Source organism: Syngnathus leptorhynchus, chromosome 12 (assembly GCF_054491065.1).
Source record: "Syngnathus leptorhynchus isolate UIUO chromosome 12, UIUO_Slep, whole genome shotgun sequence".
NCBI classification, from domain to species: Eukaryota; Metazoa; Chordata; class Actinopteri; order Syngnathiformes; family Syngnathidae; genus Syngnathus; species Syngnathus leptorhynchus.
In genome coordinates, this window is record NC_141206.1 from 233,444 (window position 1) to 253,322 (window position 19,879).

General features: G+C 40.8%; 1 protein-coding gene across 3 annotated transcripts; it reads right to left on the bottom strand.

Moving 5' to 3' along the window:
- Window positions 1–258: 258 nt before the first annotated feature.
- On the bottom strand, window positions 259–19,528 carry LOC147047752 (histone-lysine N-methyltransferase Smyd1-like). Of its 3 annotated transcripts, none has more exons than XM_085925858.1 (12): window positions 18,939–19,528; window positions 17,807–17,983; window positions 10,853–11,288; window positions 9,677–9,813; window positions 5,161–5,374; window positions 4,952–5,082; window positions 4,809–4,847; window positions 4,035–4,221; window positions 3,852–3,944; window positions 1,111–1,274; window positions 848–1,016; window positions 259–404 (listed from the first exon to the last, which is right to left on the bottom strand). In XM_085925858.1, the coding sequence occupies exons 3-12, from the start codon at window positions 10,943–10,945 to the stop codon at window positions 345–347; spliced, it is 1,287 nt and encodes a 428-aa protein (XP_085781984.1). In that variant the 5' UTR covers window positions 10,946–11,288; window positions 17,807–17,983; window positions 18,939–19,528; the 3' UTR covers window positions 259–344. The 3 variants fall into 3 exon arrangements, with proteins under 3 accessions (XP_085781984.1, XP_085781983.1, XP_085781982.1); XM_085925857.1 differs by having other exon boundaries at window positions 9,677–9,853; window positions 10,809–11,288; window positions 17,807–17,943; window positions 18,983–19,526; XM_085925856.1 differs by having other exon boundaries at window positions 9,677–9,853; window positions 10,809–11,288; window positions 18,939–19,526.
- Window positions 19,529–19,879: the final 351 nt, after the last annotated feature.

The window sequence follows — 19,879 nt, forward strand, 5'->3', positions numbered from 1 at the left end:
GTGTACTTTTAATAACAGTGACGCGCTGACGGCCGTGGTGCATTTGTGGCATATTTCACCAACATAAAGTACATAGTCAACTCGTGACACCTTCACTGTGATAACCCCTCAGCTGCTGCCAGAACAGCTGAGCTAGTCTGAGTAAACGCAGTCATGTAGGCTATGTACTATAGTTTCATTATTTTTTCAAAATTGAAAATATTTCAAAACTGGATGTCATTTGTTCTTGATGGTGAAGAAATCGTCACAACACACGTTGTACCTTCAGTTTTATTGTAGTTAGTGTACACATCATGTCACATGTTCAAGTTACTTCAGCTCCACTTGAGTCATCTGTGTGTAGTTCAGTGTGACATGACCTTCTTCTTCTTCTTCAATTCCATCTCAGTTTGCATGCGCATGGACTAAAGGTCGACAGAGAAATGCCGCATTAATAAGTGACAAAGTAATTATTGGTAGTGACCAAAAAACAAGGATTTTCTCACGCAACAACAGTAGAAATCGATTATAAATATGTACTGTACTATAAATTCATTGAATGCACACAGCCTATAATGAATACTTTTTGGATTCCCTTTCTGCCAACATTGAGTAGTTTAGTAGTGTGAGGGCCCTGAGGCACTTATGGGGTGATGGAATGGAGTGATTACAATTCCAAAGGGCCCATGACTAACACGAGTGCAAGAGTGCCCAAAGCTATGCTTTTATTTTTTTACCATGGCACATTTTTCAACTGTCTTTAGCCCTCTATACACCCACGGTAAAAATAGTGTTACCGAACTTAAACCATAAACCATGTCCACCAGAGTCTATTGCCATTATACCAACTCCTACTGTATCACTGTACCTCCAATTCTTTGGTGATAGTATGGTTGGGGCCGTGGGTGACCATTAGAATGCCGTATGCTTTGCAGATCATGTTGTGGCCCAGCTCAGTTTGCCCCGACTGCCAATGCATGACACCTGCACACATGTTGGCCAAGCCCAGGTGCGCGTTGTTGTTGGGATATAACTTCCTGTTGGTAAACATAGTTCATTCAGTTTGAGTTCAACAGTAAGAGACAATACTGTGGTGTTGTGATATGTTGTAGATAGTGAGGCATGCCTTACGTGTATCCATCCACCATCCTCCGAGCGTACACTGCAGCCTCAGAGAACAAGCGCTGGTATGAAAGCACCTCGCTGGCTACACTGAGCACACGCAGTTTGTACAGGTGAGTGTCAGCCAAGACGTTCTCCTGCTTCTCCGAACACTCAGCACACAGCTTCACTACCTAAAAGCAGAAGAGGCCATCATCACACAGCTTCACCACCTAAGAGCAGAAGAGGCCCCTTTGGGTGAAGACCTGTTGGACATGGCCATATTGGTGAATCAGAAAAAGAAGGCAGGCTCTCATCATTGCCTCGCAAACTTTTTTTTTTTTTTTTTTTTACAACCTTGTTTCTGTAAGCCATTTGTCCCTTAGCCTGTCAGTAGCTTCAGTCAGTAGCTTCACTGTTTCCACCTGAGCCCAACTCTTTGTAACCTACTCTCTAGTTCTGTTAAGCCTTTATTTGCCAACATGTTCTCAGACCCTGCCTGTTACTTTGACGCCCATCTCTTCCTGCCACCTGATAGATATTTAAGTCTCTCTCTGCCTTGTCAGTTTCCTTGGAAATTAGAAAATGGATTTGGATTGTTGATACTTTTTAATATTTTTGTTGATAATGGATTCCCATTATTGGTTTTGGGCCTGGCATGGATTTGGATTGCAGACCTCCACCTCTCCCTTCCGGTCAATCATTATAAGCATCAAGTAACGCAATATTTACTTGTCTGCTTTCGTCCTTGTTCCATTCCATCTGCTTTCCTCAATCCGTGCCTTCGTGCCTCATCACCTTGTGCCACACGTCTCCAGGGCGCTTACTAAAACCAATTCTTGTGAGTGAAACTAATTTGGACAATAGGCATCTTGTTGCTGGATTCTTTTTAAAACAGTGGTTCTTAACCTGGGTTCGATCGAACCCTAGAGGTTCGGTGAGTCTTTCTCAGGGGATCGGCACTGTGGAGGTTCGAACATACCTGATTTATCGTGTAAATTGTGATGATGCATATCTGAACTGGTCTCGCAAAGGCAACAGCAGACGTCACACTGATTTGCAGGTGTGTAATTTGTGTTGCTTTTGTTCTTTGAACAAGGTGATGTTCATCCACGGCTCATTTTGTGCACCATCGATGTCTTGAATTTGAAAAAAATTACATTTTTCACTAAAGAGGGGTTCGGTGAATGCGCATATGAAACTAGTGGGGTTCGGTACCTCCAACAAGGTTAAGAACCACTGTTTTAGAAGCTCCATCCAGCACTTGCCATTACGACTCTTTTGTCAATTAAAGACACCTACTTGTGTTGTAGTGTTGAGTTGTACAAACCGGATTCGGTTGAAGTTGGGAAATTGTGTAAAATGTAAATAAAAACAAAATACAATGATTTGAAAATCATTTTCCCTATATTCAATTGACTACACTCCAAAGACAACATATTTAATGCTCAAAGTCGTAAATTTTATTTTATTTTTCAAATAATAATTAACTTAGAATGTCATGGCTGCAACACGTGCAGTAGAAGTTGGGAAAGTGCATGCTTGATAATGTGCCACACATTTTCAATGGGAGGCAGGTCTGGACTGCAAGCGGGCCAGGGGAGAACCTGGACTCTTTTACTTCGAAACCACGATGTTGTAACACGTGCAGAATGTGGCTTGGCATGATCTTGCTGAAATAAGCAGCGGCGTCCATGAAAAGGACGTCTCTTGGATGGCAGCATATGTTGCTCCAAAATCTGTATGTACTTTTCAGCATTAATGTTGCCTTCACAGAAATGTAAGTAAACCCATGCCATGGGAACAAATGCACCCCCATACCATCACAGATGCTGGCTTTTGAACTTTGCATTGATAACAGTCCGGATGGTCCGCTTCCTCTCTGGTCCGACTCATCAGACCACAAAACACTTTCCCATTGTGCATCAGTCCATTTTACATTAGCTCAGGCCCAGAGAACCCGGTGGCGTTTCTGGATGTTGTTCATAAACGGCTTTTTCTTTGTATGGTAGAGTTTTAACCCGCACTTACTGATGTAGTGACAAACTGTATTTACGAACAGTGGTTTTCTGAAGTTTTCCTGAGCCCATTTGGTGATATCCTTTACACACTCGTGTCGGTTTTTAAGGCAGGGAGCGGAGGTCACGGTCATTCAGTCTTGGTTTACGGCCGTGGCGCTTATGTGCAGTGATTTCACCAGATTCTCTGAACCTTTTGATGATATTATGGACCGTAGATGTTGAAATCCCTAAATTCCTTGCAATTTTGCTTTGAAAAATGTTGTTCTTAAACTGTTCAACTATTTTCTCACGCAGTTGTGGACAAAGTGGTGAACCCCGCCTCATCCTTGCTTGTGAATGACTGAGCATGTTTGGGGAGGCTCCTTTTATACCCAATCATGGTACCCACCTGTTCCCAATTAGCCTGATCACACGTGGGATGTTCCAAATATGTAGGTGTTTGATGAGCTTTTCTCAGCTTTCTCAATATTTTTTGCCACCCTTCCCAACTTCTACTGGACGTGTTGCAGCCATGAAATTCTAAGTTAATTATTATTTGGCAAAAAACAAAAGTTAATCAGTTTGAACATTAAATATGTTGTCTTTGTAGTGCATTCAATTGAATATGGGTTGAGAAGGATTTTCAAATCATTGTATTTTGTTTTTATTTACATTTTGCACAATTTCCCAACTTCAACCGAATCCGGTTTGTACATTTGAGTCTAAACTGGTGATATAACAGTAGCAGATTTAGAGATAAAATGATCATACCTCATGGAAATCTTTCTCAGAACGATATTTCTCGATCTTGTCCAGACAGTCTTCACTGAAGGCAGTCACCTCTTTCAGCTTCTCAACAGATGGCTATGAGGGATACATAAGCAGGAGCCACATGTATTTGACGTGACTCCTCGTGTTCAATCAAGAATCCAATATGCCCCTGCCCCTTCTCACTTTGCCCTCTGCAGCAGCCATCATAAGGTCATCCTTGAGTTGTTGGCTGCAGTGTTGGCACATGCACTCAAAGTGGTAACGCTCCATCAGCTTCTTCTTGCGGTCACCAGACAGGTTTAAGAAGTCGATGTAGCTGACAGTCAATTCTTGACCCTCAGGGATTTTTCCTAAAGCTCGCAACTCAACCCTGACAAACAGGACCAAACTACTGTATTTAATGTGTCTATGACAAAAGCATCTGATCATGTATATCTGACATATCTAGCTTTGTTTGTAACTTTTGCCTCTTGAGAGCTTTCACTTTTCCATCAGTTTCAGTGAATATCTCAACTAAAGTGTGTATAGGGTGATTTATTTCACTTGTCTAAATTTTTATAGTCACAATGGGAATTCCTTCCTGTCCAAAAATGTATAGGGTGGAGTTCATCTGATAATGATTTGATTCTGCACGAATGTGGATCCGACACGGCGTTTGTTTATCCTTTGCTATAGTTCTGATTACACGTATTTGATATGGCTTCCATTGTTTGATTTCTACTGTTGCTTTTTGAGGTGCAACAAATAATCGATTTATTGACAACTATTTTTGTCTGTTTTCCAACTTGCGACACTAAAATTATTAATTATTTTATGCATTATCAATTTGAAATATGTGCTTATTTTTTAGTAAAGGGATGACAGTGAAAACATTTAAAATCAATGAAATGATCAACAGAATAATCTGACATGGAAATAATCATTAATTGCAGTTTGTTTCAATTATGAAATACATACCTCCTCTGAGAATGGAGAGCAGAGCTCACAGCGTTTTGGCTGCAAAAGAAAGTTGCAAATGAAATGGTTATATGGGATGCACCAGGCAGCCTAAATTAGAATCTAAATCAGCTACGCTTGAATGTGAAGCAAGTGCTACATACTTGCCATGGTTGAGGACAACTGAGCAGTTGGGCGAGCAGTCATGGTTGACCAGACACAGGTTGGGGAAAAGCCCCAGACCGACAGCTTGCAAGCCGTTCTGGTCCCTCATGGTGAATCCATTACAGATAATCTGCACAAACAAAAAGGAAACATGTCAAGATGAACGTGGCCACAGTTAAAAGTAACAAATCTGTTTGTTCAACATTACAATGCCAAAGATGTGCGAGATGTAGTCAAATGAGTGCTGTTTGGTTCCATGGGACCAATATTTCAGGAAACTCTGAACACTGAGCTCGAGCTGTTTAAGGTTCTTCTCTGGCAGGTCAGGCACGTGGTCCTCCAGCTGTTCGACTGAGATCAACTGACTGTCTGAAACAATGCCTGTATCCTTGTGAAGGCGCCACAGCACTCGAGCTGCAAGACTGCAGGTGAAATAAAAGTAGGAGGAGAAAATTCTAAATTATATGCGGGGAAAAAAACAAAATCAAAAGCACTTGTTTTATTCTGGCATCTGGTCCATGATGAGACAATTAAACAGCCTGTTGTCTTCTTGAAAGGCAAACATGATTTGACAACACCTACTGCACAAAACTGCTCTATTCTGCAACACGACAAGCCAAACAATACACCTTTTTGCAATTCTCGTGCAGCCTCAGTCCATGGCATCTTTGCCATTCATTTGGAACCACATCCAGAACATGATTACAGAGATCGGGGGGGATCCGCAAAACATGTTTACATGATAACAATGTTCAACCGATATTCAAATTTAAATGATTTCCTTTTCCCTCCTATTGTCCTCAAATATAATCACAAATTTGGTCCTTGGGATTGACCCCAGGCACATTTACTTACAGAAAATAATTTTAAGAATTTTGTTGCCCAACTTTTTGTGAAAGGCACTTTGTTTTTACGTTGAACAGATAAATAACCCCATGAAAATCAGTGAGCTGACTTCTGGCGCCACTATCAGGTCAAATCTTTAAATTACATTTAATTTATCTTGGAGTTTTCATGCAAATCTTCTCAAATTTATTTCTCAACATTAATGACTACAAGTCTGGTTTTCGTGATGATGATATGACTTATTGTCTTTCATCTCATTTTTGTAATATATTTGTGGCTAGTTACTGTAACATATCACTCACCTCATCCTCTTTTCGTTATCCGGGCTTGGGACCGGCCGCCCATATTTTTATGCTATATTTGGCTGGTTTACTACTAGGCATATATTGTCGGAATGCACAGCACCCACGAAACGCAACGAAGCACTCATCAACAGTTACGTTGGGGCCTGGGTTCTAAAGTAGGGGTAATTGCAGCACCCACTTGTCCCACACATCCCTTATTGCCGCAAGTTTGTCATGTTCTCGTCGGCCTTGCCTTGTTTGTTTGTCATCAAAGCGCGTGGCATGGGATAAAACTTGGAATGACTTCAGAGACATGGTGGCTGGAAATATTGCTCTGCCAGTCAGAGCATCCCAAAGGCTTGCTGTTGCTTCACAAAGCCCCAATGATTGTCACACGTGTTTAACCCATCCTCGTCTTATTTTGATCCATCCCCTGGGGGAGAGGGGAGCTGCGAGCAACAGCGGTGCCGCGCTCGGGAATCATTTTGGTGATTTAACCCCCCAATTGCAACCCTTAATGCTGAGTGCTAAGGAGGGAGGCAATGGGTCCCATTTTTATAGTCTTTGGTATGACCCGGCCGGGGTTTGAACCCACAACCTTCCAGTCTCAGGGCGGACACTCTACCACTAGGCCACCGAGTAAACCCCTGCCAAAATAAGTAAGTCATTGTAGGCTTGCAAGTCAGCTAGTTTCCAAGTATTTCCAACTGTCCCTAGTCACTCGCTTCCCCTCTAAATGTGTCATCCCAAGAACAATATTTCTGATTGATGGCGTCCCAAAGAGTTCGAGTGATAACTTGATGTCATCAACATGGTACATAACATGGTTGATAACATTGGGCACACCAAGTCTACCTTGCTGATTCAGCGAGGAAACTGACGACATTATCTTTCAGTTTTTGGAAATAAATATGATTTTGCATGAACCATCAATGTCTTTGTGGAATACCCCACCCTCCACAGTGTGTGAAAAATCAGTTTTACTTTAGCAAGTGTGAGTACAGTAGGTTTCTCACACACGCACACGCACACCACACACACCATACCGATGGTGCGGGAAATCTCACAGTTCTTCTGGTAATTGAAAAATAAAATACATAACAATAAATAAAATATAATGCAATAAATAAAATGTATCAACTCAAATGTATTAAATTTGCACCTGCAGCTGTGGGAATCTTAGGTCACACAAATTGACAGATTGGAATCAAATTGACCCCAGAGGACGACCAATGTGTGCAATAGGGCTTGTCACAATTACCCCAGTTACTATTTTTTAGAACAGCGAATTGCGCATGCGCTGCGCCCACAGCGTTTTCGGACAAACACAAAAGCCGCACAGGTAGTGAACAGCTGGAGCGCAAAGGACCAACTCAGAATATTTATATATTTTTTTAATCAGAAATAACATTAACGGACCTATCATGGTTGCAGCAAAACACTGCTGCTTTGGTGTCTACCGGAGCGACTCGGAATATGGTGACTGGGATCATATGAGGGGAGTTTTCTTCATATCTTTCCCAAAGCCGTGGAAGAAGCGAGAGAAATGCTTTCGCTGGGTAGAAGCTTGCAAACGGCAGAGATTTACAGTACATAATGTCACCAAATACACACATATATATATATATATATATATATATATATATATATATATATATATATATATATATATATATATATGCTCTCTGCATATGGTTTGGCATATAGATTTGGGGTTTCTGTGAGTTTAGTCTCAAAAATAGTCAGTACATTGAAAAAATATCGTCATAAGAAAATTATGCTAGATCAACTGTCCCCATCAATATAGGAAAGGTTATGAAAAATGAAGCAAAAAAAAAAAATCAACGACTATTTTTTTTAATGCTAAACATTGAATGTCTTCTATGAGTCCTGATCAACATTCCGGTTGAACATATACCGTAATGTTCGGACTATAAGTCGCGGTTTTTGTCATAGTTTGGGTGGGGGGGCGACTTATACCCAGGAGCGACTTCTATGTGATTTTTTTCACAAATTTTCAAAATTCAAAAATCCATGATGACTACATCATGGATTTTTTAATTTTGAAAATTTGTGATAAACGCGATAAACCGCGATAAACGAACCGCGATGTAGCAAGGGATTACTGTCATTTGAACTGCAAGTGACGTCACCCGTGCCGCGCGGCGGTCGTTTACATAAAGGGCAAAGGATTCGATCACGGGATGACGAAGGGCCCCACGTACTACCGGCATCATTAGCGGCTTTGTTTGTAAGTGACACGGAGGACGAAGAGTTTGAAGGATTTAATGACTTGGAAGTGACACAGAAGGCTATTATGGCTTTTACCCACGCCCGGTACTTCTCGACGGGAGCTCTCTTTCCCCTCCGTGGATCCGAAATCGGGGGCCGGCGCTCGGCCGGGTGGCTGTCCGGGGACGGTGGATGGGGCTCGGACATGGCTTTTACGCACGCCCGCTCCTATTCTATGGAGCTCTCTTCCACCGCCGTGGCTGGAAGTTCAGTAGTTGTTGGCTCGCCGTTTACCAAACCCACGTCTTTCCTGGTACTTTGTTAACGCTACAATATAGTTTTATACTAGATCTCTGCAGCGCACGCACGGTGTTGTTGACATAAAGGACGAGGAATTTGATCGATGGATTTAATGATTATGAGTGACACAGATGATTTGATAATATTGTTGTAATGTGATTTATTACATTATTTATTGTGTGTTATTTGAAATATACTTTATATATTGTTATATGGGTCTGTGGAATAATTAGAAATGCAACTTACAACGGGTCAGACGTCAGCATATGCGGCGCATACGCAGCATTGTTTACATAACGCACGATCGATGGATTTAATGAATTGGAGTGACACAGATGGTTTGATAAACGTGTTACTTATGTAATACTTACTTGAATAACTCTGAATGTTACGTCAGGCCCGTTCTCAGCTCCTTGTTTGTGTATATGTCACGTTAGCATACCGTATCGTTTAGCCTGTTGTTGCTGGTTCATGTCTGTTTTTGGTGTTGGATTCTGACAAATAAATTTGCCCCAAAAGTGCGACTTGTACTCTGGTGCAACTTATATATGTTTTTTTTTTCACTTTATTGTGCATTTTATGGCTGGTGCGACTTATACTCCGGAGCGACTTATAGTCCGAAAATTACAGTAGTATGGAAGGAGCTGACACATGTCATCCAAGTTGGAGCGGTTTGGTCATGAAGAGTGGGCCAAAATACCTGTTGAAAGGTCCAGAGGTCTTAGTGACAAAAGTTACAAAAGATTATTGTAGTAATGGCCTCAAATAGGTAATTGTGCACTGTTCTCAGTGCATTCAATCCGTAGCAGCTGGATTGATAGATTTTTGGCCTTTCGGTGAAGCAAGCATTATGTTCATGCGCATAGGCACTTGCTTATTCCAGTGATTTTCTGTTGCAGTTCTTTTTTTTTTATGATCGACTGATGAGATGAACATTTAAGCACCTGTTAAGGAGTTGTGCATTTGGATTCAGGCCTGGTTTGCTCGTGACATAGTGAAAGGAAATAATTACTCGTAATCAATCCCACGTTCTCTCATTCTAAAGGTGGGCTGGATGCTTACCGAACATTTTCATTGGGTGCCTTGCCAATCTTCTTTATGGCTGCACATTCCCTCTTGTGTTCATCCCAGGATGCAACCTGACAAGTGCGGTTGCAGTAAAAGGCAAACTGGCATTGAGCGCAGCAATGTAGACTGGCCTGTTGACGGAAACAGCTATGGCACACCTGCATGAACAGACTGAGAGGGAGTAGAATAAGCATCAAAGACACATTCCCCTGTCGAAAATCCTCATTTAGTATATAACTCATTAGATTACAATGGCCAACAGCAAATTCTAGGTCTATATGTCTATATGTGGTCTATATGCATTTTTTACGCACATTTTTTTTTTTCTAATACATCACATTTTTGAGATATCGTTTTTAAAGATGGACCTATACAAGCTTGTACAATAAAGACTTTACTATTCCATGTAATTTATAGCTGCATTTATACTGTTGCTGAACTGAACCCTTCATTCAAAGTTATTTCAAAATATATTACATTTATCACATGTGTATACAATATATTACGCATATTAGTGTCATTTGTAAGTAACAACATAATTACATTTGTGTTCATTCAAATTTAAACGTTCAATCCAAGTTTGTTTTCTCAGAACTGCAATTTGTGATTAATCATGTTAATTGTATTGCATATTGATTGATAGATATTGTGTAAAGCTCACACATTTGTGTTGATGTGGTTGTGTAATGAAATATGTAGTTATTCAACATAACACTAATTATTTGCACAATGATGTGTCTTTTCACCCACTCACATTTTATTGATACTGAACTAAAAATGTAATTATATTTTAAAACTCAGAGAACACCTTTACATTGACACTGTATTACGTAGACCAGATCATTAAATAGTAGTCAGGCTTTTTTAGAACCATAAGTCTCTATTTTTCCAGTGAACAATTAGGATTCAGATGTCTTGCAATTAATACAAACAAGTCCAAAATGAAGTCATGTGTAGGTTCAAATGACATCGTGTCAGACACTGTATCTGGTTTTATTGGTGTCATTGCATTTAGAAATGAGCTCACATCCCAGACAAGGCTGGTGGAAGCACCTGTCATCAAAAGAACAAGCTCACTTAGAGACAATGCTTGTCTTCTAATAGAGCAATAATAGGATCCTCTTACCTGTCAAAGACAACAGCTGCAAAGCTGGGCTCTGCAAAGACTACCTCCCCGGTGCTGAGGTCTCTGCTGGCTCTTAGGCCGCGACCTTTCTGCCCAACATCAAACAGCTCGACACTATCCATGTTCCCCACCGTCATTGTGCAGGCTGAACAAAACAACAGAAGAAAACAGGAGCAGAAGGAGGAACGGGTAGGGACCTCTGAAAGCTACAGGGAAGTGCTAAGTTCTCAGGAACGTTAAGAGGCGCTGGCTCCTTGGCCCGACCCCTGCCACAGCCCAAAATACATTCACCTCCTCTAAGGAGCACAACATGTCCCAAGTTCAGGCTGGAAGACTTGCAGAGGAAGGTGAGAGGGTCCGAAGTGCCAAGGTGGGAGTCATATCCTTGTTTGGTTACCGCCCTCTTATTTATTTTTGTCTGTGGCGGCTGTCGCCTTCCATCACAGGCACAAGCGAGTGAAATGGGCAAACCTGTTTTTACTGGATGTGGGGTAAACAAACAACAATAAGTAAGAAGTACTGTGAAGAACGGATTGATGGAAAATGACAATGACCATCAATTCCTTTCATACCATTTTGAGCTAATACAGTAATCCCTTGTTTGTCACGGATAATTGGTTCCAAGACCACCATAGGTGAAAGTAGTGTCACCCTCTCATTTTTAACATACATAAATTTTTTTGTATATCAATAAATGTATATTACACCATATAAGTGCATATGTTATCATTAGAACATTAAATGATGTTAAATGTTTCAAACATGTAAATACTATATGAATGGTACCGTATTGGCCCGAATATAAGACAACCTTGATTATAAGACGATCCCCTCTTTTTCAAGACTCAAGTTTGAAAAAACACTTTTTGAACACCAAATTTAATTTTTATACAGAAAATAATTACATCTGAAACAAATGATTATAACAATATATCCGAGAGAAAAAGCATGTTATTTTGCCTCATTCAAATCTTGCAAAACTGTCTGTCACATTTTAATATCTGAACATTTAAATATGTAAACTAAAGTGCAATCACATTTGTCAATAAATGGCTTCTGGTTTTTGAAATGTAAATAAACCAATCTACTGCGATAAAACATCAAAATTGCAATAAGTGCATTAACCATCAAAGTGAAGTCTAACTGTAGTCTTGAAACAAATCTGAATAAGGAAAAACATTGCAATGAAATACCGTAATTTTTGGACTATAAGTCGCTCCGGAGTATAAGTCGCACCAGCCATAAAATGCACAATAAAGTAAAAAAAAAACATAACAAAATCAAACAATCTGTGTCACTCCAAATCATTAAATCCATCGATCAAATTCCTCGTTCTTTATGTCAACAACGCCGCGCGTGCGCTGCAGAGATCTAGTATATAACTATATTGTAGCGTTAACAAAGTACCAGGAAAGACGTGGGTTTGGTAAACGGCTCTTTATTTAACAAAACAAGAGTTCAACGAGCCAACAACAACTGAACTTCCAGCCACGGAGGTGGAAGAAAGCTCCGTAGAGTATGACCGGGCGTGCATAAAAAGCCATGTCCGAGCCCCATCCACCGCCCTGGACAGCCACCCGGCCGAGCGCCGGCCCCCGACTTCCATCCACGGTGAAAGAGAGCTCCCGTCGAGAAGGACCGGGCGTGCGTAAAAGCCATAATAGCCTTCTGTGTCACTCCAAATCATTAAATCCTTCAAACTCTTCATCCTCCGTGTCACTTACAAACAAAGCCGCTTATGATGCCGGGAGTACGTGGGGCCCTTCGTCATCTTCGTCATCCCGTGATCGAATCCTTTGCCCTTTATGTAAACAACCGCCACGCGGCACAGGTGATGTCACTTGCAGTTCAAATGACAGTAATCCCTTGCTACATCGCAGTTTGTTTATTGCGGATTCACTACATTGTGGATTTTTGAATTTTGAAAATTTGTGAAAAAAATCACATATAAGTCGCTCCTGAGTATAAGTCGCCCCCCCCCCACCCACCCAAACTATGACAAAAACCGCGACTTATAGTCTGAAAATTACGGTAATGCAAACTGTTACCGCTATTGTTGGGGAGCCTGAGGACTGTATAGGGGGTTGGCTCGGATGGTTATGCTCCTTTTCGCCCCCGGGTGTTGGTCAGAACACAGGACGGAAGACGTGGTTCAGTTTTGATTGCTTTACTGAATTATTGGCAAAAAAAATAAAAAAATAAAATAACCATAAATGACATAGTCTCGGCAACACACCAAACATAAGTCATCAATCGAGACAACAAAATAAATTTGCTAGCGACCGTTAGTCGCCGTGCCCCTGTGTAACGGCCACTCATACGATGCGAGGCAAACTTAAAGGAGCGCGCCGCAGCTGTCAATAAAACGGCGCGCACACAAAGCAAACCGTAATCGGACAAACGCCACAATTAGTAACAATGAAATGTATATACTCACTTTGTGTCAAAGACGCATACGGTCACAGCAACGTACTCAGTCGATACCAGCAACCTTTAACTTACCGCTGCGCAGAAGTGAAAATGTCTAGACCCCAATATAAGACGACCCCCACTTTTTCAGTCTTATTTCAATGCAAAAAACATCGTCTTATATTCAGGCCAATAAGGCATTAATGATATACAGAAAATAATGTATGAATAGTTTAAATATAAATATGATACGTTTGTGTAACATGTAGATGTAACATATATATACAGTGGAGCCTCGGTTTTCGAACGTCCCGGTTCTCGAACAATTCGGTATTCGAACGAAAAATTCGAAATTTTTTTGCTTCGGATGTCGGACGAAATTCGGTTGTCGAACCTCGCGAGATGAGCCGAGAGGACCCGCATGGTAACTGACTCCGTTCGTTATTACATTGTCGTTACTCTGAGGATTGCATCAACTCTAATCATGCCTCCAAATGAAGCAAGTGGGAGCAGTAAAGCCATCCTAAAACACAAAGACGCTCCTAAAGCAATGCGACAGTGAGCGCCCGGCGCTCTGCGGGCGGTTGCGCGATCGGACCAAATTAAGCTCCCTGCGCACTGAGTTCCACTTAAATTTTAAAAAATCCTATTGTCCTCAAATATAATCACAAATTTGGTCCTTGGGATTGACCCCAGGCACATTTACTTACAGAAAATAATTTTAAGAATTTTGTTGCCCAACTTTTTGTGAAAGGCACTTTGTTTTTACGTTGAACAGATAAATAACCCCATGAAAATCAGTGAGCTGACTTCTGGCGCCACTATCAGGTCAAATCTTTAAATTACATTTAATTTATCTTGGAGTTTTCATGCAAATCTTCTCAAATTTATTTCTCAACATTAATGACTACAAGTCTGGTTTTCGTGATGATGATATGACTTATTGTCTTTCATCTCATTTTTGTAATATATTTGTGGCTAGTTACTGTAACATATCACTCACCTCATCCTCTTTTCGTTATCCGGGCTTGGGACCGGCCGCCCATATTTTTATGCTATATTTGGCTGGTTTACTACTAGGCATATATTGTCGGAATGCACAGCACCCACGAAACGCAACGAAGCACTCATCAACAGTTACGTTGGGGCCTGGGTTCTAAAGTAGGGGTAATTGCAGCACCCACTTGTCCCACACATCCCTTATTGCCGCAAGTTTGTCATGTTCTCGTCGGCCTTGCCTTGTTTGTTTGTCATCAAAGCGCGTGGCATGGGATAAAACTTGGAATGACTTCAGAGACATGGTGGCTGGAAATATTGCTCTGCCAGTCAGAGCATCCCAAAGGCTTGCTGTTGCTTCACAAAGCCCCAATGATTGTCACACGTGTTTAACCCATCCTCGTCTTATTTTGATCCATCCCCTGGGGGAGAGGGGAGCTGCGAGCAACAGCGGTGCCGCGCTCGGGAATCATTTTGGTGATTTAACCCCCCAATTGCAACCCTTAATGCTGAGTGCTAAGGAGGGAGGCAATGGGTCCCATTTTTATAGTCTTTGGTATGACCCGGCCGGGGTTTGAACCCACAACCTTCCAGTCTCAGGGCGGACACTCTACCACTAGGCCACCGAGTAAACCCCTGCCAAAATAAGTAAGTCATTGTAGGCTTGCAAGTCAGCTAGTTTCCAAGTATTTCCAACTGTCCCTAGTCACTCGCTTCCCCTCTAAATGTGTCATCCCAAGAACAATATTTCTGATTGATGGCGTCCCAAAGAGTTCGAGTGATAACTTGATGTCATCAACATGGTACATAACATGGTTGATAACATTGGGCACACCAAGTCTACCTTGCTGATTCAGCGAGGAAACTGACGACATTATCTTTCAGTTTTTGGAAATAAATATGATTTTGCATGAACCATCAATGTCTTTGTGGAATACCCCACCCTCCACAGTGTGTGAAAAATCAGTTTTACTTTAGCAAGTGTGAGTACAGTAGGTTTCTCACACACGCACACGCACACCACACACACCATACCGATGGTGCGGGAAATCTCACAGTTCTTCTGGTAATTGAAAAATAAAATACATAACAATAAATAAAATATAATGCAATAAATAAAATGTATCAACTCAAATGTATTAAATTTGCACCTGCAGCTGTGGGAATCTTAGGTCACACAAATTGACAGATTGGAATCAAATTGACCCCAGAGGACGACCAATGTGTGCAATAGGGCTTGTCACAATTACCCCAGTTACTATTTTTTAGAACAGCGAATTGCGCATGCGCTGCGCCCACAGCGTTTTCGGACAAACACAAAAGCCGCACAGGTAGTGAACAGCTGGAGCGCAAAGGACCAACTCAGAATATTTATATATTTTTTTAATCAGAAATAACATTAACGGACCTATCATGGTTGCAGCAAAACACTGCTGCTTTGGTGTCTACCGGAGCGACTCGGAATATGGTGACTGGGATCATATGAGGGGAGTTTTCTTCATATCTTTCCCAAAGCCGTGGAAGAAGCGAGAGAAATGCTTTCGCTGGGTAGAAGCTTGCAAACGGCAGAGATTTACAGTACATAATGTCACCAAATACACACATATATATATATATATATATATATATATATATATATATATATATATATATATATATATATATATATATATATATATGCTCTCTGCATATGGTTTGGCATATAGATTTGGGGTTTCTGTGAGTTTAGTCTCAAAAATAGTCAGTACATTGAAAAAATATCGTCATAAGAAAATTATGCTAGATCAACTGTCCCCATCAATATAGGAAAGGTTATGAAAAATGAAGCAAAAAAAAAAAATCAACGACTATTTTTTTTAATGCTAAACATTGAATGTCTTCTATGAGTCCTGATCAACATTCCGGTTGAACATATACCGTAATGTTCGGACTATAAGTCGCGGTTTTTGTCATAGTTTGGGTGGGGGGGCGACTTATACCCAGGAGCGACTTCTATGTGATTTTTTTCACAAATTTTCAAAATTCAAAAATCCATGATGACTACATCATGGATTTTTTAATTTTGAAAATTTGTGATAAACGCGATAAACCGCGATAAACGAACCGCGATGTAGCAAGGGATTACTGTCATTTGAACTGCAAGTGACGTCACCCGTGCCGCGCGGCGGTCGTTTACATAAAGGGCAAAGGATTCGATCACGGGATGACGAAGGGCCCCACGTACTACCGGCATCATTAGCGGCTTTGTTTGTAAGTGACACGGAGGACGAAGAGTTTGAAGGATTTAATGACTTGGAAGTGACACAGAAGGCTATTATGGCTTTTACCCACGCCCGGTACTTCTCGACGGGAGCTCTCTTTCCCCTCCGTGGATCCGAAATCGGGGGCCGGCGCTCGGCCGGGTGGCTGTCCGGGGACGGTGGATGGGGCTCGGACATGGCTTTTACGCACGCCCGCTCCTATTCTATGGAGCTCTCTTCCACCGCCGTGGCTGGAAGTTCAGTAGTTGTTGGCTCGCCGTTTACCAAACCCACGTCTTTCCTGGTACTTTGTTAACGCTACAATATAGTTTTATACTAGATCTCTGCAGCGCACGCACGGTGTTGTTGACATAAAGGACGAGGAATTTGATCGATGGATTTAATGATTATGAGTGACACAGATGATTTGATAATATTGTTGTAATGTGATTTATTACATTATTTATTGTGTGTTATTTGAAATATACTTTATATATTGTTATATGGGTCTGTGGAATAATTAGAAATGCAACTTACAACGGGTCAGACGTCAGCATATGCGGCGCATACGCAGCATTGTTTACATAACGCACGATCGATGGATTTAATGAATTGGAGTGACACAGATGGTTTGATAAACGTGTTACTTATGTAATACTTACTTGAATAACTCTGAATGTTACGTCAGGCCCGTTCTCAGCTCCTTGTTTGTGTATATGTCACGTTAGCATACCGTATCGTTTAGCCTGTTGTTGCTGGTTCATGTCTGTTTTTGGTGTTGGATTCTGACAAATAAATTTGCCCCAAAAGTGCGACTTGTACTCTGGTGCAACTTATATATGTTTTTTTTTTCACTTTATTGTGCATTTTATGGCTGGTGCGACTTATACTCCGGAGCGACTTATAGTCCGAAAATTACAGTAGTATGGAAGGAGCTGACACATGTCATCCAAGTTGGAGCGGTTTGGTCATGAAGAGTGGGCCAAAATACCTGTTGAAAGGTCCAGAGGTCTTAGTGACAAAAGTTACAAAAGATTATTGTAGTAATGGCCTCAAATAGGTAATTGTGCACTGTTCTCAGTGCATTCAATCCGTAGCAGCTGGATTGATAGATTTTTGGCCTTTCGGTGAAGCAAGCATTATGTTCATGCGCATAGGCACTTGCTTATTCCAGTGATTTTCTGTTGCAGTTCTTTTTTTTTTATGATCGACTGATGAGATGAACATTTAAGCACCTGTTAAGGAGTTGTGCATTTGGATTCAGGCCTGGTTTGCTCGTGACATAGTGAAAGGAAATAATTACTCGTAATCAATCCCACGTTCTCTCATTCTAAAGGTGGGCTGGATGCTTACCGAACATTTTCATTGGGTGCCTTGCCAATCTTCTTTATGGCTGCACATTCCCTCTTGTGTTCATCCCAGGATGCAACCTGACAAGTGCGGTTGCAGTAAAAGGCAAACTGGCATTGAGCGCAGCAATGTAGACTGGCCTGTTGACGGAAACAGCTATGGCACACCTGCATGAACAGACTGAGAGGGAGTAGAATAAGCATCAAAGACACATTCCCCTGTCGAAAATCCTCATTTAGTATATAACTCATTAGATTACAATGGCCAACAGCAAATTCTAGGTCTATATGTCTATATGTGGTCTATATGCATTTTTTACGCACATTTTTTTTTTTCTAATACATCACATTTTTGAGATATCGTTTTTAAAGATGGACCTATACAAGCTTGTACAATAAAGACTTTACTATTCCATGTAATTTATAGCTGCATTTATACTGTTGCTGAACTGAACCCTTCATTCAAAGTTATTTCAAAATATATTACATTTATCACATGTGTATACAATATATTACGCATATTAGTGTCATTTGTAAGTAACAACATAATTACATTTGTGTTCATTCAAATTTAAACGTTCAATCCAAGTTTGTTTTCTCAGAACTGCAATTTGTGATTAATCATGTTAATTGTATTGCATATTGATTGATAGATATTGTGTAAAGCTCACACATTTGTGTTGATGTGGTTGTGTAATGAAATATGTAGTTATTCAACATAACACTAATTATTTGCACAATGATGTGTCTTTTCACCCACTCACATTTTATTGATACTGAACTAAAAATGTAATTATATTTTAAAACTCAGAGAACACCTTTACATTGACACTGTATTACGTAGACCAGATCATTAAATAGTAGTCAGGCTTTTTTAGAACCATAAGTCTCTATTTTTCCAGTGAACAATTAGGATTCAGATGTCTTGCAATTAATACAAACAAGTCCAAAATGAAGTCATGTGTAGGTTCAAATGACATCGTGTCAGACACTGTATCTGGTTTTATTGGTGTCATTGCATTTAGAAATGAGCTCACATCCCAGACAAGGCTGGTGGAAGCACCTGTCATCAAAAGAACAAGCTCACTTAGAGACAATGCTTGTCTTCTAATAGAGCAATAATAGGATCCTCTTACCTGTCAAAGACAACAGCTGCAAAGCTGGGCTCTGCAAAGACTACCTCCCCGGTGCTGAGGTCTCTGCTGGCTCTTAGGCCGCGACCTTTCTGCCCAACATCAAACAGCTCGACACTATCCATGTTCCCCACCGTCATTGTGCAGGCTGAACAAAACAACAGAAGAAAACAGGAGCAGAAGGAGGAACGGGTAGGGACCTCTGAAAGCTACAGGGAAGTGCTAAGTTCTCAGGAACGTTAAGAGGCGCTGGCTCCTTGGCCCGACCCCTGCCACAGCCCAAAATACATTCACCTCCTCTAAGGAGCACAACATGTCCCAAGTTCAGGCTGGAAGACTTGCAGAGGAAGGTGAGAGGGTCCGAAGTGCCAAGGTGGGAGTCATATCCTTGTTTGGTTACCGCCCTCTTATTTATTTTTGTCTGTGGCGGCTGTCGCCTTCCATCACAGGCACAAGCGAGTGAAATGGGCAAACCTGTTTTTACTGGATGTGGGGTAAACAAACAACAATAAGTAAGAAGTACTGTGAAGAACGGATTGATGGAAAATGACAATGACCATCAATTCCTTTCATACCATTTTGAGCTAATACAGTAATCCCTTGTTTGTCACGGATAATTGGTTCCAAGACCACCATAGGTGAAAGTAGTGTCACCCTCTCATTTTTAACATACATAAATTTTTTTGTATATCAATAAATGTATATTACACCATATAAGTGCATATGTTATCATTAGAACATTAAATGATGTTAAATGTTTCAAACATGTAAATACTATATGAATGGTACCGTATTGGCCCGAATATAAGACAACCTTGATTATAAGACGATCCCCTCTTTTTCAAGACTCAAGTTTGAAAAAACACTTTTTGAACACCAAATTTAATTTTTATACAGAAAATAATTACATCTGAAACAAATGATTATAACAATATATCCGAGAG